This window comes from Octopus sinensis, linkage group LG4 (assembly GCF_006345805.1).
Source record: "Octopus sinensis linkage group LG4, ASM634580v1, whole genome shotgun sequence".
Taxonomy (NCBI): Eukaryota; Metazoa; Mollusca; class Cephalopoda; order Octopoda; family Octopodidae; genus Octopus; species Octopus sinensis.
Window position 1 is genome coordinate 115,312,649 of NC_043000.1, and position 27,500 is coordinate 115,340,148.

The window sequence follows — 27,500 nt, forward strand, 5'->3', positions numbered from 1 at the left end:
CCCAACATCGCTTGATAACCGATGCTGGTGTGTTTACGTCCCCGTAACTTAGCGGTTTGGCGAAAGAGACCGATAGAATAAGTACTAGACTTACAAAGAATAAGACCTGGGGTCGATTTGCTCAACTAAAGGCAGTGCTCCAGCATGGCCGCAGTCAAATGACTGAAACAAGTAAAAGAGTAAAAGAGATATATAAAACTGAGGATATGTGTGTGTAAACCTGCAGAACTTCTGAAGTTTGCAACTGATTTTCTCCAAACTGGGAACATACATTACTTAAGTTCCAGAGATGGTTTTAGACTCTTTAAATGTTTCACATAATGAGTAATGGGGCCCCTGGCAACAGAAACTCCCTTTCTTGAGGTATGTATGAATGCATGCATGGTCCATGCAATATTTCAGTTCAAACTGGAAAAAACAGTCAGTGAAATGATATAAGTAGGTTGTATTAACTGGATGAACCTATGTAGACTTTAAACTGCATTGTTTAAGTGGTAGCAATTTGTTGGAATAAAAACCGTTTGGAATGCAATATGTTTATTATGAAAAATATGCTAAAATATGTTAAATCTTGAACAACTAATCAACTATTTTCTTTTAGCTTCAGTATCAAAGTCTTTCTTCTAAGCATAGATGAAGCCCGTGTCTTCTACTATAGCCTCGGGCCGACCAAAGCCTTGTGAGTGGATTTGGTAGGCGGAAACTGAAAGAAGCCCGTCATATATATGTATGTGTGTGTGTGTGGTTGTGTGTCTGTGTTTGTCCCCGCAACATCGCTTGACAACCGATGCTGGTGTGTTTACATCCCACAACTTAGCGGTTCGGCGAAAGAGACTGATAGAATAAGTACTAGGCTTACAAAGAATAAGCATTCAGACTGTTGCTATAGTAACGAAGCTAAAGCACAGAGAGTGAAGCCGCTTGACACAAATTGACCTTGAACTCTTCTGTGGAGGTGTACTAAGTTTTAACATTCTAGCTCAATTCTGCTGTTTACAGCAATGCTTCGAAGGAAGGTGTGTAGCGTGTGATTGTTGCATTGATCACGACAGAGCAGAAAATCTGCAACAAAATTTGGCCAAAAGCTTGGTGATACCTACTCAGAGACCTACGCAAAATTTTCAAAAAGTTTTCATCTTTCTTGACACAGTCAAGGAGTTCTTTGTGCAACTGAAACCCAAGTGTCTTTTTTGGTCAGCTGAAGGCAGTTTTGACAGTCATGCATCTCATACCCAAATCTTCAGCGATAATGGACTGAACCGAACGATAATTAATCTGCACATCCTCTGATAACTCACGGAGGGTGATTTGATGATTTCTTCTCACAGCTGCATGCACATCTGTGGTGTTTTCCTTAGTTCTGCTGGTTGCAGGTCTCCCAGAAAGTCTGTCAAGATCAGCATTTTTTCGGCCTTCTTGGTAACGTCTGAACCATATGTACATTCGTGTGCAGCTCATACACTCCTCTCCATACACTTTCTGCAACTTTGCATAGGCCTCTGTCATGGACAATGCGATGATCACATGCTACACATGTTCTTTCCAAGCACTGCTGTAAACAGCGAAAGTGAGCTAGAATGTTAAAACTTTGTGCACATGCACAACAGAGTTCAAGGTCAATCTTTTCCTAGTGGCTTCATTCTGTGTGTTTTAGCTTCATTACTATGGCAACAGTCTAGATACTTATATATATATGTATATACTAGCAGTATCGCCCGGCGTTGCTTGGGTTTGTTTCAACCCTTTAGAATTGGAATTTTTGAAAAGTAAAAAAAATTGCATTATGTAGCTTGTTATTCTCTTTAAGTGAACATTTTTCTGGTTGAAATACACCGAAAAATGGCGACACAGCAGTCATAAAATCGTTAAAAATAGGGATTTTCATAGTAAAAAAGCACCTTTTTGATGTAAATAATTTTTGGTGTTAACATGGTCCGATTTAACAAGCCTTCTTCTATCATACTCTCAATTTTGGTCAACTTGTGACACAGGGTCTCGGAGGAGATAATGTTAGTTGAAGGCTACCAAACCGGCCACACACACAGACAACTTTAGCTTTATATATAAAGATAAGCCATCCTTTTTTTTTTATAATAATAATGAAATTTTTGTATACAGTGCTCAGGTGCACCACAACTTGTCAGAAAGTGCATATAAAGTACATGCAGTAATGTAAAAATGTCTGGAGAGCGAACAATGTATGAGTCAGATACATGCTTGTGTGTGTATGGAGGGGAGAAAATCAGGTGTAGTGTTGGCGAATCTCAGAAAGCATGGAAGTTTTGAAGGATGCAGTGCTCCAACAACTAACAACTGATGCCGGCAGTTTGTTCCATGCTTCAGCAACTCTCAGTGTGAAAAAATGTTTCCTGAAATCATGGCAGCTGTGCTGTTTTCTGGCTTTGTAAATATGTCCACGGGTGTTAGATGGGTGGAGTTTGAAAAGGTGCTCAGAGTTATTGTTTGTACGATGGTTGATAATTTTATGGGTGTCTGCCAAGTCAGCTGCCAGACGTCGGAAGTAAGGCGTTCAGGATAAGGCAAATGCCTGATGGAGGGTATTCTTTTGGTTGCACGTCACTGAACAGCTTCCAGACAATTGATATCCTGGGCAAGATAGGGGTTCCAGACCAGTGATGCAAATTCCAGGTGAGGTCTTACCATAGCTATATAAAGCCGCAGATAGATAGCCGGAGAGCGGCTCACAAAGGATTTGATGAGTGATGCCAAGACACCCTCAGCCTTCTTGACAATTTTAGCGATGTGTTTTGTCCAACGCAAATCACTGTCGACAATAACACCCAGGTCACGTTCACATGAAGAGTTTTTGAGACTAGTGTTGTGGAGGGAGTAGGTGGACACTGGGTTTCTCCTCCCAAAATGCATGGTGGTACATTTGTCCACAGCCAGCTTGAGTTGCCAGTCCATAATCCACTGCTGCATTGTGTCCAGGTCTGCTTGCAATAGAGATCTATAGTGTACAGGATTTGACCTCTTTATTTCGAGGTAGAGCTTGATGTCATCTGCATATTTCAGCACTGTGGCATCCTTTAAGTTGGCATCTATGTCATTAACATATGCAACAAATAAAAGGGGGGGCCAAGAACAGATCCCTGTGGTACACCGGATGCCATCTCATAGGGCGAAGAGTGCTGTCCTAGAACTGTGACAACCTCTTTTCGGCCGAAAATAAGGACTTCAACCAGTTATAGAGTTCGTCTCTTACCCCCAACGCAGAAAGCTTCACCATAAGTCTTTTGTGTGGCACAGAGTTAAAAGCCTTAGCAAAGTCCAGGCAAACAACATCCACCCAGGATCCGCGATCAGTGATTTGGGATAAAGATGATCGCAAATGTTTTCTATATATTTGGCAAAAAAAATAATAATTAAAAATTGCAAAATGATACAAGTAGCTATTTTTAAACCTCTAGCTTTAACTTCAGTTATGGCACACACACATGCATAAAGAAAGGTGTACTAAATATCATACAAGATAAATTCTGGTTTTATTCAACATGTCATTGCTATGAGAGAAAGTAAGTCTCCTAGCAACAAATACAACTGACTTCATATAACAAGGGAGATAATCTCGAGCAATCATCAAATTCTTCAGAATTCATATGCTGTTAACAATAAGAGATTTTTTTATTTTCTTGGAACAAAAGGACCGCTGCAGACATGTGTCTCTGCTTCAATGTATCGTCAGTGCAGCTGTTGTCTCACCTTGACTCTGGTCAGATGTAAGTCTTAAATGTGTACAAAAAGAGTAGAGAACGTTTATGATAAAAATGAGCTAAGAGAAGTTATAACAAGTGCCAAATGGTAGGAATTTGGACACCAACAACATCTGGTGTGTGTGTGTGTGTGTGTGTGTGTGTGTGTGTGATAAGAATTTTGCTATCCTGTTACATGGTTTGTAGTTCACTCCTACTGCATGGCACCTTGGGCAAGTGTTTTCAACTATAACCCCAGGCTGAACAAAGCCTTGTAAGTGAATTTGGTAGACAGAAACTGAAAGAAGCCTGTTGTATGTATATATATATATTTATAAAGCACCATTTGAGCATGGTCAATGCCAGTGCTGCATGACTGGCTCCCATGCCAGTGGCATATAAAAAGAACCATTTGAGTGTGACAGGTGCCAGTGCCACCTGACTGGCCCCCATACCAGTGGCATGTAAAAAACATCCACTACATTCTCAGAGTGGTTGGCATTAGGAAGGGCATTCAGCTGTAGAAACCTTGCCAGACCAAACTGGAGCCTGATGTAGCCTACCAGCTGCCAGTCCTCAGTCAAAATCGTCCAACCCATGCTAGCATGGAAAGTGGACGTTAAACAATGATGATGATGATATATAACTACATTATCAGATATGGTCATAATGCGCTATGCATCATTTTAGCTTTTGAATGATGTTACCCCTCTGGCTAAGTGAGCAGGCCAACATACCTGCTGATTGGAAGGTTAGTCCATTACAGGGTTATCCAATTTACAGCTGAGTGGACTGGAGCAGAGTGAAATGAAGTGTTTAGCTCAAGAATACAATGTACAGCCAGTCTGGGAATTGAACCCATGGTCTCACAATTATGAGTGGAACACATCCAGCTGCTAGGCCATGCACCTTCACACACACATACACACACATGTATATATGAAGGGGAAGGTGTTATGTCTCCTTACTTTGACATCATTTGATGGTTGTGAGTGTCATGGCATTAAGGCGGCGAGCTGGCAGAATCGTTAGCACGCCGGGTGAAATGCTTGTTCTGAGTTCAAATTCCGCCAAGGTCGGCTTTGCCTTTCACCCTTTTGGGCTCGATTAAATAAGTACCAGTTACGCACTGGGGTCGATATAATCGACTTAATCCATTTGTCTGTCCTTGTTTGTCCTCTCTGTGTTTAGCCCCTTGTGGGCAATAAAGAAATAGGTTGTGAGTGTCATGAGTGCCACCATCAGACAAACAAGCAAGAGTTGGTGACGAGAAGGGCATCTGGCCTTAGAAAATCAACCTCAACAAAGTCTAACTGACCCATGTGAACATAAAAATATGGACATTACAATAATTATAAAGATGACGATTAATTCATTCAACTCATATATAAACCTGGTTGCATTTTCACAACGCAAAACCTGCCTCTACTTGAAAATTACTATTTCTAAATCTCACAACGTGAGATATTCAGCAACAGTACTTTGTAGTAAAGATTGTTTGCCAACATAACATGGCAGTCCTGGTTTGGGACTAATGTTGCTGTAATTTAGCCCCATGAGACATCATCTTCAGCTGGCTATACACAAATTCCGCTGAGGTCAACTTTGCCATTCATCCTTTCAGGGTCGATAAATTAAGTACCAGTTACGCACTGGGGTCGCTGTAATTGACTTAATTGTCTCTCCTTGTTTGTCCCCTCTGTGTTTAGCCCCTTGTGGGTAGTAAAGAAATATATACAACACGGTCTGTATCCTTATATTTTTGAACAAGGGAATCCAGCACCCCCACTCAGCTCAAAACAATATCTGTGTATCGTGATTTCTGGGTTATTTCTCTTCATCAGCACAGAATAATTGTTCGGCTGTTATTTGAAAATATAAGGATACAGATCGTGTCGTATAGCCAGCTGGAGACGATGTCTCCTAGGGCTAAATTACAGCAACATTCGTCCTAAACCAGGACTGCCATGTTATGTTGGCAAACAATCTTTACTCCAAAGTGCTGTTACTGAATATCTCTCGTTGTGAGATTTACAAATACTAAATTTCTTGCTCCTAATTGTTTGCACAGGAACTCACCAGGAAGCATCTGACTGAGCATATGAAATGCTCTGTAGGTAGTTGACAACCGTAGCTAACAGTTGCATACTGTCCTTCTCTTCCAGATTGTGAAAACTTACTATATCATTTAATCTAATGGGGATGCCTGATTTTTTTGTCTTGGCATGGCTTTATGTCCAGCTGCACTGCCAACTCACATTTCATATCACATGATCACGTGATCAACCAGACTGTAAGATGTCATTACACATCACTGTTCACAATGTGATTTGCATCATTTCAGCTTTCAAATGGTGCTAACCCACTGGCTAGGGGAGCAGGCCAACAACTACCCCTGATTAGAAGGTTTGTCCATCGTAGGGTTACTCATTTACAGCAGAATGAAGTGTTTTGCTCAAGAACACAATGCACTGCTCGGTTCAGGAATCGAACCCACGATCTCACGATGTAGGTGGGATTTCTACAGCTGAATACTCCTCATGGCATCAAGCTTTACCTGTTTTTCAAGTAATGGATGTTTTTTTTTTATTCCAGAGAAATTTGAAAGCACACAGATAATGGATGATTCATTGACAGGAAATGTCAACAAAAAACCAATGGATGCAGCTCAGACACATATGATGATGTCATCACATGTAGCACAGCGGCAAATGGTGATGTAATCATCTGTAACCATAGCTAAGTGTAAATTGTAAACATTCACACACATGCACACACTTCAGGCATTTTTTTTTCATATGAGTTACATTCTCCAAGAAGGAAGTTCTAACAAGAATTAAGGGTTCTTCACTCTCATTGGTTTATATGCTAGTTAACCCATAGTTGGGGTCCTAACAGGTGCCCTGCACTCCAGGTCAGAATAGACCTGGGGAAAATAATGGTTAAGAGGTGATGCCATAATCCTCAAAACCCTGAAACTCCCATACCAAGGTACCCTGCTACTGGATACAGTTTAAAATCATACCCTGGGCATACATACAAATACACACACTCACACACACAAACATACACACACACATACTCATACACACACATACACATACACACATACATACACACACACTCACACACACACACACACACACTCATACACACATACACGCACATACACACATGCGCACATACAAGACAGGCTCCTTTCAGTTTCCATCTATCAAATTCCTTCATAAAGCATAGATCAGCCCAGAGCTATCATAGCAAACACATACCCAAGGTACTGCACAATGAAATTGAACCTGAAGCTATGCAGTTTAAGAGCAAACTTCTTAACCACATACCCACACCTGCACCAATTTTTGGAGTTATGATGATAATTATAGAAAAGGTTGACTCCTGTGCAGGTGGCAAGTAGAGAAACACCATTTCGACCCTGTGCTTGAGGAGACCTATTCAGTCAAGTACATCAACATCAAAAATCAATGGAAATTGTAGTTGTGATGCCTGTGCCGGTGGCACGTAAAAAGCACCATCTGAATGTGGCCAATGCCAGCACCGCCTTGACTGGTTCCATGCTGGTGGCACGTAAAAAGTACCAACCGATTGTGGCCGTTGCCAGCCTCGCCTGGCACCTGTGCCGGTGGCACGTAAAAAGCACCCACTACACTCATGGAGTGGTTGGCATTAGGAAGGGCATCAAGCTGTAGAAACTCTGCCAGATCAGACTGGAGCCTGGTGAAGCCTTCTGGCTTCCCAGACCCCGGTCGAACTGTCCAATCCATGCTAACATGGAAAACAGACATTAAATGATGATGATGATGATGATGATGATGAAGAGGCCTCTCCTTCAGGTTATCTATATAACAAAATTAACCCCACAAATAAGGATAAATTATAAATTTCAACTAAAAATTTTATAGGCGCAGGAGTGGCTGTGTGGTAAGTAGCTTGCTCACCAACCACATGGTTCCAGGTTCAGTCCCACTGCGTGGCAACTTGGGCAAGTGTCTTCTACTATAGCCTCGGGCCAACCAAAGCCTTGTGAGTGGATTTGGTTGATGAAAACTGAAAGAAGCCTGTCGTATATATGCATATGTATGTGTGTTTGTGTGTCTGTGTTTGTCCCCCCATCGCTTGACAACCAATGCTGGTGTGTTTACGTCCCCGTAACTTAGTGGTTCGGCAAAAGAGACCAATGGAATAAGTACTAGGCTTACAAAGAATAAGTCCTGGGGTTGATTTGCTCGACTAAAAGCGGTGCTCCAGCATGGCCGCAATCAAATGACTGAAAGAGTAAAGAGAGTATAAGCCAACAAGCACGCCTCTATGATCTCTGTGATGTGTTACTCTGCTAGAAATAACAGCTATATCTCCTTCAAATCACACCATCTTGGAAAAGGATGAGCACGGTGGATAATTAAATTCTAAAATTATTTTTATATAATTTTTTATTATATTGATATAATTTTTTACTATTTTTATATAATCTATATTTTTATATCTATATGTATAAAGCTGAAGTTGTCTGTGTATGGCAGGTTTGGTAGCCTTCAACAAACACTCTCTCCTCCGAGAACCTGCAGTGCAAGTTGACCAAAATTGAGGGTATGATAGAAGAAGGCCTGCTCTTCCTTCCATAGAAGAAAAAATTCAAATTGGACCATGTTAACACCAAAAATTATTTACATCAAAAACGTGCTTTTTTTCTATGAAAATCCCTATTTTTTACGATTTTTTGACTGCTGTGTCGCCATTTTTCGGTGTATTTCAACCAGAAAAATGTTCACTTAAAGAGAATAACAAACTACCTAAGGCAAAATTTTTACTTTTCAAAAACTCCAATTCTAAAGGGTCGAAACAAACCGAGCAACGCCGGGCGATACTGCTAGTATATATTGTCATTCTTTTTATATAATTCTTTTAATGATTTACATTAATTTTTCATTATTATTTTCAGATTCAATGAATTGAGTTTCCTAGGAGAAATTGTTTTTAATTTAGCTCTATTTCCTATTATTAACTTATAATTCAATCATGAGCAAAAACGAATTTGAACTTTTGATAGCCAGGCAAACTAAGACAGAGTTATGTACCTTGCATAATAAAACAGTTTTGCTGCCGTTGGGAAATCAGCCGCTTGAATACTGTATTTGATAGCATAAAGGATGCAGGGTGTCTTAGATCCACCCCAATCTCAGTAGTACATATTCGGGAAGACTCCTTTTTAGTGCATTAATGCATATTAATTATATTTAAAGCAATCTAGTCGTACATTACACAACATTACAAAAAGTATCTTGGTTATAACAGAAAATAATTCGTTTTTATAATAATAATGAAATTATTGTATACAGTGCTCAGGTGCACCACAACTTGTCAGAAAGTGCATATAAAGTACATGCAGTAATGTAAAAATGTCTGGAAAGCGAACAATGTATGAGTCAGATACATGCCTGTGTTTGTATGGAGGGGAGAAAATCAGGTGTAGTGTTGGCGAATCTCAGAAAGCATGGAAGTTTTGAAGGATGCAGTGCTCCGACAACTAACAACTGATGCCGGCAGTTTGTTCCAGGCTTCAGCAACTCTCAGCGTGAAAAAATGTTTCCTGAAGTCATGGGAGCTGTGCTGTTTTCTGACTTTGTAAATATGTCCAAGGGTGTTAGATGGGTGGAGTTTGAAAAGGTGTTCAAAGTTATTGTTTGTACGATGGTTGATAATTTTATGGGTGTCTGCCAAGTCAGCTGCCAGACGTCGGAGTTTCAATGTGTCCATGCCCAGGGAAGTAAGGCGTTCAGGATATGGCAAATGCCTGATGGAGGGTATTCTTTTGGTTGCACGTCTCTGAACAGCTTCCAGACGATTGATATCCTGGGCAAGATAGGGGTTCCAGACCGGTGATGCAAATTCCAGGTGAGGTCTTACCATAGCTATATAAAGCCGCAGATAGATAGCCGGAGAGCGGCTCACAAAGGATTTGGTGCGTGATGCCAAGACACCCTCAGCCTTTTTGACAATTTTAGCGATGTGTTTTGTCCAACGCAAATCACTGTCGACAATAACACCCAGGTCACGTTCACATGAAGAGTTTTTGAGACTAGTGTTGTGGAGGGAGTAGGTGGACGCTGGGTTTCTCCTCCCAAAATGCATGGTGGTACTTTTGCCCACAGCCAGCTTGAGTTGCCAGTCCATGATCCACTGCTGCATTGTGTCCAGGTCTGCTTGCAATAGAGATCTATAGTGTACAGGATTTGACCTCTTTATTTCGAGGTACAGCTTGATGTCATCTGCATATTTCAGCACTGTGGCATTCTTTAAGTTGGCATCTATGTCATTAACATATGCAACAAATAAAAGGGGGGGCCAAGAACAGATCCCTGTGGTACACCGGATGCCATCTCATAGGGCGAAGAGTGCTGTCCTAGAACTGTGACAACCTCTTTCTGGCCGAAAATAAGGACTTCAACCAGTTATAGAGTTCGTCTCTTACACCCAACACAGAAAGCTTCACCATAAGTCTTTTGTGTGGCACAGAGTTAAAAGCCTTAGCAAAGTCCAGGTAAACAACATTCACCCAGGATCCGCGATCAGTGATTTGGGTAACGTCCTCAAGAAACTCGATGAGTTGATTACAGCAGCTGGAGTTAGGAATAAATCCGAATTGTGACGGCTGGATGAGGCTGTGAGACTTCCAGAAGTTCCAGAGTGTTTCTCTGATACAGGATTCCATCAGTTTGGCGATGCAGCTAGTAAGACTGACGGGGCAATAGTTGACAGGCGATGTGCGGTCGCTTTTTTTGAACAGAGGGATGACACTGGCAGTTTTCCACTGTTCTGGAGTAACACCATTGTCAAGACAGAATTGGAAGAATAGAGAAAGTTGGCTTAGAAGAAAGTACCCACCGCGTTTGAGAAGTAGGTATGGATTTGGTTTTCAAGATTCTTTATATGAATTCGTGTGTTGAAGCATATTCTGTTGTATCTGGGGAGAGTCATTTTCGTTTTGTGTCTTAGGACTATGGAAAGGGTTGCAAGACGCAACGAAAATTTTAGGAAAATGGAAATAAGAAATAAGTGAAAATTTTACCGGTCAGTGTGCTACATTATAAGGCACAAAAAGAAAATGACTCTCCTCAGACACAACAGAACAGAAAATATTTTTGTAAGTAAAAAGAGTATGTGGCCTGGTTGTTAGGACGTTGCATGCATGATCGTGGGACTGATTCCTGAACCGAGCAGTGCATTGTGTTCTTGAGCAAAACACTTCATTCTGCATTGCTGCAGTCCACATAGCTGTAAATGAGTGACCCTACGATGGGCAAACCTTCCAATCGGGGGTAGTTGTTGGCCTGCTCACCTAGCCAGTGGGTTAGCACCATTTGAAAGCTAAAATGATGCAAAGCACATTGTGAACAGTGATGTGTAACAACATCTTATAGTCTGGTTGATTGTGTTGTCATGTTATATGAAAAGTGTGTTAGCTGTGCAGCTGAATATAAAGCAAGAAATTGCAGTAGTAAAAATATTCTATACGATTATAGTAAAAAAATGCAAAGCAGAATACATCATCATCATTTAACTTCTGTTTTCCATGCAGCCATGGGTTAAAACAAAACATACAAACAAAAATTTAATATAGAGTCAGTTAAAAGGCGGCAAGCTGGCAGAAACGTTAGCACGCCGGGCAAAATGCTTTGTGGTATTTCGTCCGCCACTGTGTTCTGAGTTCAAATTCCACCAAGATCGACTTTGCCTTTCATCCTTTCGGGGTCGATTAAATAAGAACCAGTTACACACTGGGGTTGATATAATTGACTTAATCCGTCTGTCTGTCCTCTCTGTGTTTAGCCCCTTGTGGGTAGTAAAGAAATAGAAGGTGATGAGGATGGAAAAGAAAAGTAAAACAGAAGGAATGAGAGGAGAAGAAGGAAAAGAAGCAATGAGATAATTTATGATTCGACTGTGCAGTTAAGCAGCTGGCTTCCAAACCGCATGTAAAAGCACCCACTACACTCTCGGAGTGGTTGGCATTAGGAAGGTCATCCAACTGCAGAAACTCTGCCACATCAGATTGGTGCCTGGTGCAACCATCTGGTTCGCCAGTCCTCAGTGAAATCGTCCAACCCATGCTAGCATGAAAAGCGGATGTTAAACGATGATGATGATATATATATATATATATAAATTTAATTATGAAGAAAAGTAAATGGAGATAAGGAAGTTAATTATTTATTATTAACAAATTTGTTTTCCTAGCTTCTTGCATCTGTTTCATATATCTTACAGCCATTTCATATCTATCATTCGCTTTCCAATCTGGCAATGTTTCTACAGCTGGATGCTCTTCCTAACGCCAACAACTCTGAGAGTGCAGTGGATGCTTTTTATGTGCCACTGGCACAAAGGCCAGTCAGGCAGTATTGGCATTGGCCATGCTTGAATGGTGCATTTTACGTGCCATCAGCATGGGAGCCAATATACATATACAGGGTGTGGTGAATAAACTGGCATCTAAATTACACAAAAATGAAAATAACACTGACATATCATTTTAACAGATATATTTACCAAAATTACATAAAAATATCTTGAAGTACTGAAGAGTGAATTTATTCAATAAAATCACCATTGGCTGAACCATGACCTCCAGACAACTTTGGAATCTCTTGCAGCTCTTCTGGACGGTCTCCTTGTTTAAGTTGATCAATGCTGACATAATTCTTGCCTCTAGTTCATCTTTGGTGTTACAAGGAGTTGTTTTGTTGATCTCTCGCTCAACTGTGCCCCACACATAATAATCAAGGGGTTTGCAGTCTGTATATGTATACACACACATACACACACACACACACAAGGTAAACTGTGTGGGCAAACAAAAATATGAGATACTGTGAAGTGGTTTTCTTTTTTTTTTTTTGATAAGCCTGGTACTTATTCTATCAGTTTCTTCTTGTGAAATCAGTAAGTTATGGGGATATAAATAAACGAACAGCAGTTGTGAAGCAGTGATGAAGGAGAAACACAAACACACACACATAGACTTACATATATACATACATATATATACGATTGATTTCTTTCAGTTTCTGTCTACAAAATCCACTGACAAGGCTTTGGTTGGTCTGAGGCTATAGCAGAAGACACATGCTGAGTCACCACACAGCCACACCTGCACCTGTATGTGTGTGTGTGTTTGTGTTTATGTATGCCTGTATATATGTGTATATATATATGTGTACATATATATATATATATATATATATATATATATATATATATATATATATATATATATACAGATGAGAAAATGGAGAAATACATCTAAATCAAATATCAATTACCAGATGATACTCAATCACATACTTTATTAAACCACTACATAAGAGACTATAGGGTTAAATATAAAAGCAGAACAAAACAGTGTACATAAAGGAATGTACATAAAAAAGTGTACATAAAAGAGTAATGTTGTATAATAAGTGGAATATATATAAAAGAGAATATAAATATAAGTAAATATAAATGTAAGTATAGATTACATCTTACAGCTGTTTCGGCCATGTAGATAGGTATGTCTCATTTTACCAATATTAGGCCCTTATGGTTGGTCAATATATAGATATAAATGAGACATTTACAAAAATATCATAAGGCCTCTTCGGAGATTATGTAATAAAATCAGTCTACATATATACCCACATGGGTGTGGGTGCATACCCATAATACAACATATACATATGAGTGCATATACTCACACTCCTATACATATAAAAATATAAATATACATAATGATATAAATAAATAATATAAATTAGTAAACATATATATGTGTTCCACATCCAATGTCTCATTTTTTCGACTTAATATTGTGATAATAAACATACACAAATTAGTACCTAGATGCAAATATACATAGTCAATTGTACATTATATTACTTCATAGTAATTTCTAAAGTGTCTTTAAAGTTAGCATCATTATCGTTGTCAATACCATTAATGTTATCATTATTATCATTCATAATATTATTAATAACGCTTACATTAGGATCCAGAGCGGTATATATGTATATCCTAGTTCCAGTTAGTAATTTTCCTTATGACATAAATACACTATTGGATTTGAATTTAAAATTATCATTATCTTCCTCACGGTTGGTCAATTGAGAGCCGCCTGACCTCCATATATATATATATATATATATATACATCTACACAAATACATGTATACATATACACCTATATGTATAGAAATACATGTATATAAATATATATACATATATATATATATATATATACATGTAAATTTAAATTTAATATAATAAGGGTGAAAATTTGAATATTAATTTGATTAATATCAATTTAAAATCAGTGGTGTAGCATATTGAAAAGTGTGAAGTTTCAGAAGAAATTATATTACATACATGCCACTTATATTTCGCTATTAAAGTGAAAGTATCTGACATTACAATAGAGAGATGTTTTTGTTTCACTTTTGACACGCAATACTGAAATAGTGGAGAAGATATAATATTGCTGTGAGCTCGCCCTAGCCAAGAAGTTAGATTTTTTGCCCATGACACTACATGGACCCTAAGTAAGGCATGTGTAAAATTTGAATGAAATTGGTTGTGTAGTTCTCAAGTTTTAGGGATTCACACAGACTGACAGACAGACAGACACACATTCTCAGTTTTATATATATAGATGTGTGTGTATGTATATACATATATATATGTGTGTGTGTGTATATACATATGTATATTTATATATATATACATATACATATATATGCATATATATACATATATAATATATATATACATATATAATATATATATATACATATACATATGTGTGTGTGTGTATATATACATATACACACACACACATATGATGTCTGTCCCAAAAGAAACTGGACTTTTAAAATGTACGTGAGTATGCTGACCAGCTGGCAAAGTGTTCTCAAAACTGTGCTAGTAGTACTGTATCCAGTCTTGTTTGGTAATCTTGACCTTCAGTCTAATAATAGTCAAACCATATGACATCAGTTAGTCATCAATCTCATCATGGTTGAGTGAACGAATGAGCTGTGTACCTGGAGATCTGTGGCAATTTGATCAATGAAAGACTTATATGCTGAGAGCATATTCTGTGGTTTTCTCCCTTCACTTATGATTTGTCTCTGTGTGACTCCCACAACTTCCAGCCTCTCTATTTGTCAACAAAGAGAGTTAAATCGTTTTATTCTTTATCTCTCTCTTTTATTCATCCTTCTAGCAATCAGTGAAAGATGAACTTAACTACCTACAGAATACAGAATAGATTACAGAACAACAAATAATCTGTGTATAACAACAATTCGAAGAAGTTATATCTTATATTGTTATGATGAAAATAAAGGGTCATTTCAACTAATAATATTTTTCTTCTGGTCAGTTTTCTGCTACATACAATCATTAATAGGCGCAGGAGTGGCTATGTGGTAAGTAGCATGCTTACCAAACACATGGTTCTGGGTTTAGTCCCACTGCGTGGCACCTTGGGCAGGTGTCTTTTACTATAGCCTCGGGCCGACCAAAGCCTTGTGTGGATTTGGTAGATGGAAACTGAAAGAAGCCTGTCGTATATATGTATATATATGTGTGTATGTCGTTGTGTGTCTGTGTTTGTCCCCCCAACATCGCTTGACAACCGATGCTGGTGTGTTTATGTCCCTGTAACTTAGCGGTTCAGCAAAAGAGACCGATAGAATTAGAATAAGTACTAGGCTTACAAAGAATAAGTCCTGGGGGTCGATTTCCTCAACTAAAGGTGGTGCTCCAGCATGGCCGCAGTCACATGACTGAAATAAGTAAAAGAGTATTACATCATCATCATCGATTAACGTCCGCTTTCCATGCTAGCATGGGTTGGACTATTTTGACTGAGGACTGGTGAACCAGATGGCTGCACCAGGCTCCAATCTTGATCTGGCAGATTCTACAGCTGGATGCCCTTCCTAACGCCAACCACTCCAAGAGTATAGTGGGTGCTTTTTATGTGCCACCGGCATGGGGCCAGTCAGGCGATACTGGCAATGACCTCATTCGAATGTTTTTACACATGCTACCGGCACAGGTGCCAGTAAGGCAATGCTGGTAACGATCATGCTCAAATGGTGCCCTTTTACGTGCCATCGACACAGAAGCCAGTTAGCCACTCTGGCAACGATCATGCTCAGATGGTGCTCTTGGTACTCTACTAGCACGGGCACAAGTGCCAGTAAGGCGACGCTGGTAACGATCACACTCGGATGGTGCCTTTTATGTGTCACTGGCACGGAAGCCGGTTAGACAGTATGTGTGTGCACACATGCATGTGTGTGATGCTCACATGCGTGTTTTTGACTTATGTCTTGACATTACACAATAGTTGTAAACAAGCTTCACCTTCATACAAATGGCAGTGTTCAATTCCAATCTTTCCCAATGTCTGACTAATGCAAGCATGGATAAGTGAATGTTAAAAAGATGGTGTTGATTTCTAATGCTCCAACAATCCAGTGAGGCAGATGGTTTCAGACATATGTAATGGTTATAGAAATTTCACCATAGAAAGTTTTGCTGTAGGAAAACTGGCGGCTATAAGAAAATATGTTTTTAATGATCTCACCACAAGTTTTATTAATGTTTGATGTTGAATAAAGACATATTTTGTTGTGTCTAGGGAGAGTCATTTTCTTTTTGTGCCTTATTTTTATTGTCCTAAGATTTTCACTGCGTCTTGCAACCTTTTCAATAGCTTTGAAAAGGTTACAAGACACAACGAAAATTTTAGGACAATAAAAAAATAAGTGGAAATTTTACCGGTGAGTGTGTTAAATAATAAGGCACAAAAAGAAAATGACTCTCCCTAGATACAACAGAATATGCTTCAACACATGAACTCATATAAAGAATCTTGCAAACCAAATCCAAAAGCGAAATACATACTTATTTAATGCTTTCATCATTTTTTTTTTTAATTTTAAGGAAAGCTGATATAATACATTTTATCATTGTCCATAATGGCAAATTTGTCTAACAAATTTTCTGGACATAATATGCAATATCACAAGAAGTACAAGTGCTTCAAATTGAGAACATTCCCTGAAACTGGGGCCACATCTGGATAATCTTCTCCAACAACATATGATGACCTCCTTGTAAAAGGACATACTATTATCAGTGAAAATTGTCAGTTGATTTATCTTTTATTTGATTCAGTCATTAGACTGTGGTCATGCTGGGGCACCACCTTGAAGAATTTTTAGCTGACTGTATCTACCCCGGTGCTTATTTATTATTTTTTTAAAAGTCTGGTACTTACTTGACAACCACAACTCCGACTCACAGGTACCATTTACAAGGTACTGACAACAGTCTGACTCTGATTTCACAGGTGCTGCTTACATGGCACCGGCAATGGCCATGACTATGGTTTCATGACATCAGCATGGCCACAACTTTGATTTCACTTGGCCTGACGAGTCTTCCCATGCACAGCATCTGTTCCTGTCCCTTTATCATACTTTAGCCTCTCCACACCTGGCATAAAGCCACCACTCTCTCTACTACACCCTCGCTCAGTTGGGAAGACTTTTCTCCGCATTTTGCAAGTTACTAGATAAACTCACTGGAGCATTATCATCAACAAACAATCCCGGGAGATTACTGTTTCAAGTTTTAGGGTGTTTTACCCAGTTTCCATGGCACATAAGTGATTGAGATGACAACATTATTACAGAATAGAATGCCAGTCCATCGCAGAGTTAATCAATCAAAGCTCAGTGGGACTGGAGCAATGTGAAATGAAGTGTTTTGTTAAAAAAAAAACAAGGCATCTCACGGCGGGGGAATCGAAAGCAAAGTCTTGTAATTGTGAATGCAACAACCTAACCACTAAGACATGTGGAAGAAAGCACCTAGTTCACTCTTTTACTTCTTTCAGTCATTTGACAGCGGCCATGCTGGAGCACCGCATTTAGTCAAGCAAATCGACCCCAGGACTTATTTTTTGAAAGCCTAGTACTTATTCTATCGGTCTGTTTTGCCGAACCGCTAAGTTATGGAGACGTAAACACACCAGCATCTGTTGTCAAGCGATGGTGGTGGAACAAACACAGGCACACAAATATATACACACACATACATACATATATATACATATATACGACGGGCTTCTTTCAGGTTCCGTCTACCAAATCCACTCACACGGCCTTGGTCGGCCCGAGGCTATAGTAGAAGTCACTTGCCCAAGTTGCCACGCAGTGGGACTGAACCCAGAACCATGTGGTTGGTAAGCAAGCTACTTACCACACAGCCACTCAAATGGTTGATATTAGGAAAGGCATCCAGCAGTAGAAACTATGTCAAAGCAGATACGAGAACTCGACGCAGTCGTCCAGCTTGTCAAATAATCTGAAAATCTAATCCATGCCAGTTTGAAAGACATACGTTAAATGATGTTGCTGATATATACACACACGCGCACATAAATGCACTTATGCTATTTTTCTCTAAATATATCTATGTGTGTGTTGAATAATTTTTTCTAACTAAAAATTCATGTTCTTAAGCAAAGGAATATCTATGAGGAAATATATAACCATTGGCGATAGAACGAGTACCTGACTACGAAAATAAGACTAGACGTCCATAAAATTTGGCGAAAATGAATGTAAGACGTGTGACGTCAGTTTATCACGTGTTTTAAAGCTTAATTGTTAAAAAAAATTAATATTAAACATTTAAGTTTTAATTAATCTTTTATGTTATTTAGAGGTGAACGATGTGTGTGTGATTGGTGTCAGTGTTGCTGTATATAAAGTCAAACCATATATCATACCCCACCACTTTTTTAAAAAACTTTTTGCACGCTTGATTTAATGACAACGAAATCCAAAATACCAGTGCTATCTTGATTGCTGTAGCAGCATTTTTTATTTTGCAAAGAACCAGAGTGTGTGTGTATACATTTATGTGCGTGAAGTGCGCGCGTGTCGCGAAGTAGACCGCACCACTACACCTACTAACGGGCATTTTAAATATAAACTTTTACCTCTGTAACACGGACCATACCATCAACCTAACCACTAAAGTTCTATGGAAACATAATATGAACCATTACCTAAAATGATCCCTCCTGAGAATGATATATATGCGCGAGGAGGGAAAAAGATGAGCGAATAATGAGGTTAGCTTCCGGCAAGATTGAGTTTGCTTCGACACCATACCCAAACTGTCTCAATTTATTTTATATATTAAATAAAAAAAAAGTGAACCGAACTACATATTTGTTATCTCTTATGATTTAGAGATCTTCTGCGTAGTCACAAGATGCATAATATATATAGGTTATGAGTTTGTTTTCTCGGAACCAGATCAACAGATCGTGGTGGGGGAGACTTTTGAATGTACCACGATGACTTCTTTGTGACCTGATAACTTGTCGAGAAATATGTATGGTTTTCTTTTGTCAATATATATATGTATATAACATGGGAAATAACCCCACAAACAATCAAAGAACCCCTTACAAACACGATAACACGAACAATGAGTCTCCTAACCCCTTCGTCCTTCTTAGGAAGCCCCGAGCTGTATTCACTGCGGTTCTTTTTCCGCCGGTCCGTTTCATGAAATTAATGTTATTTATATATTTTACCGCGCGTTTTCCTCTCCTTATTTAAATATATCATTTTTTTTTAAATGTGACACAATAAAGAAGAAAGCATAACACTTTTTTTCCAAATAAAATTTATGATTATATTATTACGCTAAAATTTCGTTCCTTTTTACGGTTGCTTCTAATTAGTGCGAGAACTTGTCCAACTCCCCCTTCACCACCTTGCATCTCAGTTCTTTTATTATTCTTCATTTGTGACTAAAAATGTACCGGGAACCGAAGTTTGGTCATCGTTAAATGGTTTTCTATCGGTAATTTGTATTTACATATACAAAAAGGTAACCTTTAAGTTTTATCTGCAAAGCCTAAAACGAACACGATCCTTGCTCTTAAAGATTTATTAATTAAAACCGACAAATTTATTATTAAATGTTTCGTAACTAAATTAACAATTGTTGAAAAACAGATAAAAATAAAAATCAATCGAAATAAACTCAAAAGGAAAGAAAAGCTTTGATATTTTTCCTTTAGAAGAAGAATATAAACATAATCAGGACAATTAGCCACAGAATTGCGCTAATAATTATCAACTCTGGCGGAATTTTTTTGCTCAATACCACAAGAAATTAAATTATAAGCTGTAATGCGATTTCTTGGGTGCTTATTAAATTTTTTTAATTTGTCTTGCATTAAAGTATTTTTGTCTCTATGCATACATGGAAACAAGATTTCCATATATGTACAAATCGACAAAAAAGAACTAATTTAATTGTAGCGGAATTAAAAAGAAATAGGGGAAATACGCACATACATACATATTCATACACATGTGTGTGAATATATACACATACACACACGTGTATGAGTATGTGTGTGTATATATATATATGTGTGTGTGTGTCTATATATATATACACATACATACGACCTGTGAGCATAGAAGGAACAGTGTATATTAAAAAAATAGGAGAACAAAGAAAAAGTGTTGCAAATAGATATGAGCAAGATTTTAATTAAAATTGTTAATTATTTGTTGGATTCTATTATTTTTTTCCTTGTGTCTTTTTCTTCAGAGTCGACGATCAAGGTCCAGAATATTTACCAACGTCCTCAGCGTCATTATTAACTGCGATCCCTGAATGACCGCCACCACAACTATCACCCCAACTCATACTACTCCTCCTCACTTTCTTGCTCCGTCACTTCACAAGCTACATTCACTGGCAAACCGCCTTTACTGGAGCCTTTCTACATGCATAAATATATATATATGTATGTATAACTATATACATATATATATATATTCTTAACGGACCTCAAGGGGTTTGTTGGGCCCCTCTTACCCGCAAGCCGTCCCCTCCCTTCATTCTATATATCTTCAAAGGTTTTTTTACCCGCAAAATTTTTACCCCTCAAAAGTTCTACACAAGGAAGCAAACTCACAGGGAAAGGAAATATCCCTTAAAAAATTCCAAGGGCAAAATTGTTAATAAGTGTATTTTTTCTTTTACATGTATTCTATTCCTGGAGTTTTTAGCATTTGTTTGCCCCACTCCCATCTCGGAAAATCCCTCGAATGAGGGAGAACAAGAAAAAAAAAGGACTCATCAGAAGAGGGACATAGCATTTTTCTTTTTCCTTTCTAGCAGTGTAATTTAAACGTATTCGTATCCCCCACCATTCTCTGTGACCACCACCACTTTACTGATCGTCGGTTATCGTACAGCCAAGACCTTCACTCTTAAAACGGACGGACACTTGCCAAACTTGTCGCTAACCGACCACCACTCTACAAAACTCTACTCTTACCACTACAACTACAACTACTAACAACAACAACATCCCGCACGACCACCACTACTACCATCATCATTGAAGTCTTTCAGGCCAAAACTCATCTGTGATGTCTGCCAGTGTAGATCAGGTAAAAAAATTTATACACATGCTCAACACCTTATTTATATATATATACCCACAACCTACTTCCTATTCCTACCACCTCTCCATTCTTTCATGTTTTTCAATCTTCGAGCTGTGACCATGCTGGGGTATGTCATAAGGCGGCGAGCTGGCAGAACCGTTAGCACGCCGGGCGAAGTACTTAGCAGCATTTCGTCTGTCGCTACGTTCTGAGTTCAAATTCCGCCGAGGTCGACTTTGCCTTTCATCCTTCCGGAGTCGATTAAATAAGTACCAGTTACGCATATAATCGACTTAATCCCTCTGCCTGTCCTTGTTTGTCCTCTCTGTGTTTAGCCCCTTGTGGGTAGTAAAGAAATAGGTATGTCATATATATTCCCACTTACTTCCTCTTCGTTTTCCTACACCCTCCTTTTGTATTGTTTTATGTTCTCAAACTTCGGATCTGTAACCATGTTCAGGCAGCTCATAATTTGTACGTATTTATTTCAGAAAGATACATCAAAACAAACCCTTTCTATCAATGTTTTGATTTTCTATCTCGCCCGAAACCTGCAGACTTACAAACCACATTCGTTCATCTACCCTAGCAGTGTTTGTTATATATTATAAATTAACCAATTTATGGGAGATATCACTCGTTTATAGGTAATCAACAATGATAAACAACCGAATTCAGTCGTTATCTGAGCTGTCGTTGCTTATATACTCGCTGTACTTAGTTTTAGGAGTCAGTTAAAATAGTTTTAAAAAACCATTTTAACTTCTCGATGTGATCTGCTCTATCCACATGCATTGATATTTACCGAAACAACAATTCAGTCGTTTGTGATGACTTGTTTGCTATTCTGGGTATAAATTTAGTTGTCTATTTTTACAGAATGCATTGCGTTTGTGTGTGTTTAAGGTACATAGATTTCCACGAAAGTATACCCATACATTATCTTTGTGTGTGTGTGTGTGTAGGCGGATTTTTGGAATAGCTGTTTCTTTGAAGTCCCTGTACCTCATGGGGAAAAGGAAACCGTATGCAAACGAGAGGCGGGAGTAAACACTTGTAAAATAAAATTTTGGAAAATTTGTTTTTCAGCATCCGTATGTATGAAAGTAGGTGTACTAAATAAATAAAACTGGAAAAAAACCTCTATCCTTTCCGTTTCCCATTAAAAGCATGTGTGTGTGTGTTTGTATATATATATATCGACGTCAACAACAAAATCAACACTAGAAGAAATGGTCCTCGAAAATGTCAATTAGCAATGTTAATTATAAATAATAAAGGTATTCGTCATCATCATCATCGTTTAACGTCCGCTTTCCATGCTAGCATGGGTTGGACGATTTTGACTGAGGGCTGGCGAACCAGAAGGCCGCACCAGGCTCCAATCTTGATCTGGTAGAGCTTCTACAGCTGGATGCCCTTCCTAACGCCAACCACTCCGAGTGTGTAGTGGGTGCTTTTACGTGCCACTGGCACGGGGGCCAGTCAGGTGGTACTGGCAATGATCTCGCTCGAATCTTTTTACACGTGCCACCGGCACAGGTGCCAGTAAGGTGACGCTGATAACGATCACGTATTGAGTTAATAAAATCGGCTTACCCCTACACGCATAAAAATAAAAAAAAAAGAACCCAAGTTCCTCCCAAAAAACCATATAGGGAAGGTAAATTTGTCGTCAAATGCTACGACAAAAGGAAATATATTCACACAGACATATCCACAGCTGAGTTACAGAAATCCGTGTATTTACGAAGGCTATTTTTCACCTCACGTTAATCACATGTTACTAATCACACACATGTTCTCTATTACAGCCTTCTATATTGCAGGGTTGACTTTTTCTACCCGATTATATATACACATAATGCATATGTATGATACATAGTGAATATGATATATATACATATATAATGATTATACATACATACACTCACATCGTTGTTTTAATGCCCACTTTTTATATGATTGCATGTTGGCATGATTACAGCAAATTTTGATGTCTGCTTTGGCATGGTTTTTACAACTGGATGTCCTCCCTAATGCCAACCATTTCACTGTACCATTGAGATTGCCAAGTAACTTGTGATACAAAACCCCCTCAACTAAGGTTGATGGCTTTATGAAAGGGGATGAGTGGTTAAAGTATGATAGAGGGATAGGAACAGTTGTTTTGCTGTAGGGGAGACAGATGGTTACCTTCATTGGAATAGAGAAATGTGAATACACAAAAGCTGAATAGATTCAACAAGGTTACGTAATTGAAGAAAAGAAAAAGAATTTACGAAAGGAAAAATTTAATTGGAAATAATGAATTTCTAAATGTCTCTAGGAGACATGAGCAGTGGTGGAGCGATAGAGTGGTTGTATACTGTCAACATAAAGTGACAGTCCCGTAAAGGGAATTACACCACCGCTATTTAGCCCTAGGAAGCACCAACGCTTCCTGTTGGCTTTGACACATTTCCTGTGTCCTTATATTTGCGAAGGAGAGGCAAGCACCCCCACCAGCTAGGACTAGCAACCTGAAGACATGCATGTTTCTGGGTCTTGCCCATCATCAGTCAGGGTAGCAAGTCCTGCTAGTTGAGATACCTGCCAAGCCTTCGCAAATATATATATTTACAGTGAAATCTATTCACTGGTCACCGTAATTAGAAATATTGAATTTCTAAATGTCTCAAAGAGACATGAGCGGCGGTGGAGCGATAGAGTGGTTTAATTTAATTGGACTTTGTTAAATTACACTGCTCACTAATTGGACTATGTACTGAAATTGTTTAACCAATTGAATCCTTTCTTAATATTTGCAACACACATGACTTAAAAGTTTGGTTTGTGTTTGCTCCTGCAACACTTTGAAATAGTAGCCAAATATCACTCAAATCATATCCTATTATGTGTGTATATACACAAACACACTGGGCCAAAGAAAAAGACTAGATGGCTACACCCTCTAAAATCACCAGACAAAGGCTTTTCATGATGCACCTATGTGTCTTGCTTTATATTTAAGTATATATGTTGTATGTATATATGTGTGTGTGATCCAACAAGGGAGGCCTCTGCATAGTAGCTTGACCTAATAGAATTAGTTTTGTTTACCACTGGCCGCCGCCTTGACTGGCTTCCGTGCCAGTGGCATGTAAAAGGCACCAACCTATCATGGCCGTTGCCAGCCTCGCCTGGCATCTGTGCCGGTGGTGTGTAAAAAGCACCCACTACGCTTATGGAGTGGTTGATGTTAGGAAGGGCATCAAGCTGTAGAACCACTGCCAGATCAGACTGGAGCCTGGTGCAGCCTCCTGGCTTCCCAGACCCCGGTCGAACCGTCCAACCCATGCTAGCATGGAAAACGAACGTTAAACGATGATGAGGATGATAACATTTCTTTATATATTTGAGTTCATGTCTGGTTGTACAACATAAGCAAAAACAAACTGGGTATATTCTTTAAAAAACTGAAATATAGATAGCTAAAACTGGGTACCACATAGAGGATATTATTAGAGGACATGTATCTATGTATACAGGCATTTCTTGTGGCTTTTTATGTTCTGTGTTCAAATTCTGCTGAGGTTGACTTTGCTTTCATCCTTTCTGGGTCAGTATGTACCAGCTGAGCACTGGGATCGGTGTCATCATCTAGTCCTATCCCACCGAATTTCAGGCTTTGTACCTATATTTTCTATAAGAGTAGCAAGCTGGTAGAATAGTTAGCACACCTGGCAAAATCCTTAGCAGCATTTCATCCATATATGTTCTGAGTTCAAATTCCAACAAGGCCAACTTGTCTTTCATTCTTTTGGGGTTGATAAAATGAATACCAGTTGAGCACTGGGGTTGATGTAATTAACTAGCCCCTCCCCCAAAATTTAGGGCCTTGTACTTATATAGTAGAAAGGATTATTATTATTGATGATGTTACGCAGTATTCAATATTGTGTGTACTAGGGTTTTGTGCTGGCTGTCAAGTCACAAGGGCCTCAGACAGACAACACTTTATGCAGTATGTGTGCAGTTCTAAGTAAAGCCATGGCACACAGAAAGCACCATTTGAGTGTGGTCATTGCCAGTGCCGCTTGACTGGCTCTCATGCTGGTGGCATGTGAAATGCAACATTCAAGCGTGGCTGATGCCAGTACCGCCTGACTGGCCCTTGTGCTGGTGGAACATAAAAAGCACCCACGACACTCGGAGTGGTTGGCTTTAGGAAGGGTATCCAGCTGTAGAAACAATACCAGATCAGATTGGAGCCTGGTGCATTTCCTGGCTTGCCAACCCATGCCATCATGGAAAGCAGACGTAAAACGACGATGAAGATGATGATGTAGGCTATTTCTAAAGTGTCCAAATGTTTCTTCAGGTTGGGTGGTATTGTACCCAATGCTCCAATGACAAGATGTGGTAGCTGTGAGAGTCAATTTTCAAGTCTTCATATTGTCAACCATTTCTCTTTCATGACAACATGTTGATCTCCTGGCAATGCTATGTTAATTGTTAGGCACTGTTGTCCCTCTTAAAGGCTACTATATCTAACCTTCAGTGCCCTAACACCTAGTCTGTCTGTATGTCAAAGTCTAAGAGAATCTTTGCTTTGCCATTTTCATTCAATCAAAAATCAAAATCAAATTCGATGACTGGCGTCCATGCTAGCGGGGTGCAAAGATCACCAAATGAGTGTGATCATTGACAGAGCGGCTAACTGGCCTCCATGCCGGTGGCACGTAAAAGACACCATTTGAGCATGATTGTTACCAGCATCGCCTTACTGGTACCTACACCGGTGGCATGTGTAAAAAGATTCGAGCCTGATCATTGCCAGAATGGCTATCTGGCCTCCGTGCTGGTGTCACGTAAAACACACCATTCGAGCGTGATCATTACCTGCATCGTCTTACTGGCACGTGAAAAAACATTCTAGCAAGGTTGTTGCCAGTGCCAGTGGCACATAAAAAACACCATATGAGCGTGGTCGTTGCCAGTACAGCCTGACTGGCCCTGTGCCGGTAGCACATACAAAGCACCCACTACACTCCTGGAGTGGTTGGCATTAGGAAGGGCATCCAGCTGTAGAAACTTTGCCAGATCAGATTGGAGCCTGGTGCAGCCATCTGGTTCGCCAGCCCTCAGTCAAATCGTCCAACCCATTCTAGCATGGAAAGCGGACGTTAAATGATGATATATATATATATATATTGGTGCAGGAGTGGCTGTGTGTTAAGTAGCTTGCTTACTAACCACATGATTCCAGGTTCAGTCCCACTATGTATATATACACACACACACACACATGTTATGCACATACTCCACATATTCTTGTTTCTTTTTTCTTGCTTATTTCTTTCTTGCTCCACTTTGATAAAGACTTCACCCAAAATGTCAGCCTGTTTCTTCTTTTGCTTTCTTTCAGTCTGCTATTCGCTGTGCATAACATTTTATGTATTCTTTGTTTACATTTCAACCAATATCTTTTGAATTTTTGTCCACCTGTTGAAACATCTCCAGTTGTCCAATCGCTCTGTCTCTTATTCTCCTTGTTCCATTTCTACTATATATATATAGTATGGGTCATAACGCCGGGTCATAGTGCTAGTGCATGCACATACACGCGAGTACTGTCCAAATCTCTGACCAATCACCTACAGCTAGCTGGCATTCAATTGGCATATCAAGTTTCGAGCATTTTGATTGGGTTTTGGATAGAAAATTCACAAAACAGTCACTTCTATTGATTTTTTAATGGCTTTGTGGTGTGACTGGGGAAATGTAAAGATATACACGACCACCCTTGGACGGTTTTGAATGACCATAGAAAGTGCGAGCCCTCTAACTGAAAAATTGTGGATTTGTATAAACAACAGACATTTTACCGTTATATATATATATATATATATATATATATATATATATATACATACATACAGGGGTTGGGCAAAATAATGGAAACACCTTAAAATTTCAAACAAATTCATTTTAATATAGGGTAGGACTGCTTTTGGTAGTAATTACAGCTTGAATTCTACAAGGTATGGACTCATACAAAGTTTGAATTGTTTCCAAAGGAATTTTTGTCCATTCCTCAACTAAAACAGTCTCCAGTTCTTGTAGTGATGTTGGTGGAGGACATTGGCTCCTTATTTGCTTTTCTAAAATGCACCATAAATGTTCAATAATATTGAGATCTGGGGACTGTGGTGGCCAGATAAGATGTTCAACTTCACTAGAAT

At 39.0% G+C, this 27,500-nt stretch overlaps 1 protein-coding gene across 1 annotated transcript in view; it reads left to right on the plus strand.

Moving 5' to 3' along the window:
* The first annotated feature begins 19,541 nt into the window (after positions 1-19,541).
* The window catches only part of LOC115210278 (YTH domain-containing family protein 1), a 100,402-nt gene continuing 92,443 nt past the window's right edge, over positions 19,542-27,500 (plus strand). The window contains exons 1-2 of the mRNA XM_036502398.1: positions 19,542-19,690; positions 20,426-21,276. Coding sequence (XP_036358291.1) covers positions 21,256-21,276 — 21 coding nt within the window. The 5' untranslated portion in view covers positions 19,542-19,690; positions 20,426-21,255. The remainder of the gene's footprint in view (positions 19,691-20,425; positions 21,277-27,500) is intronic.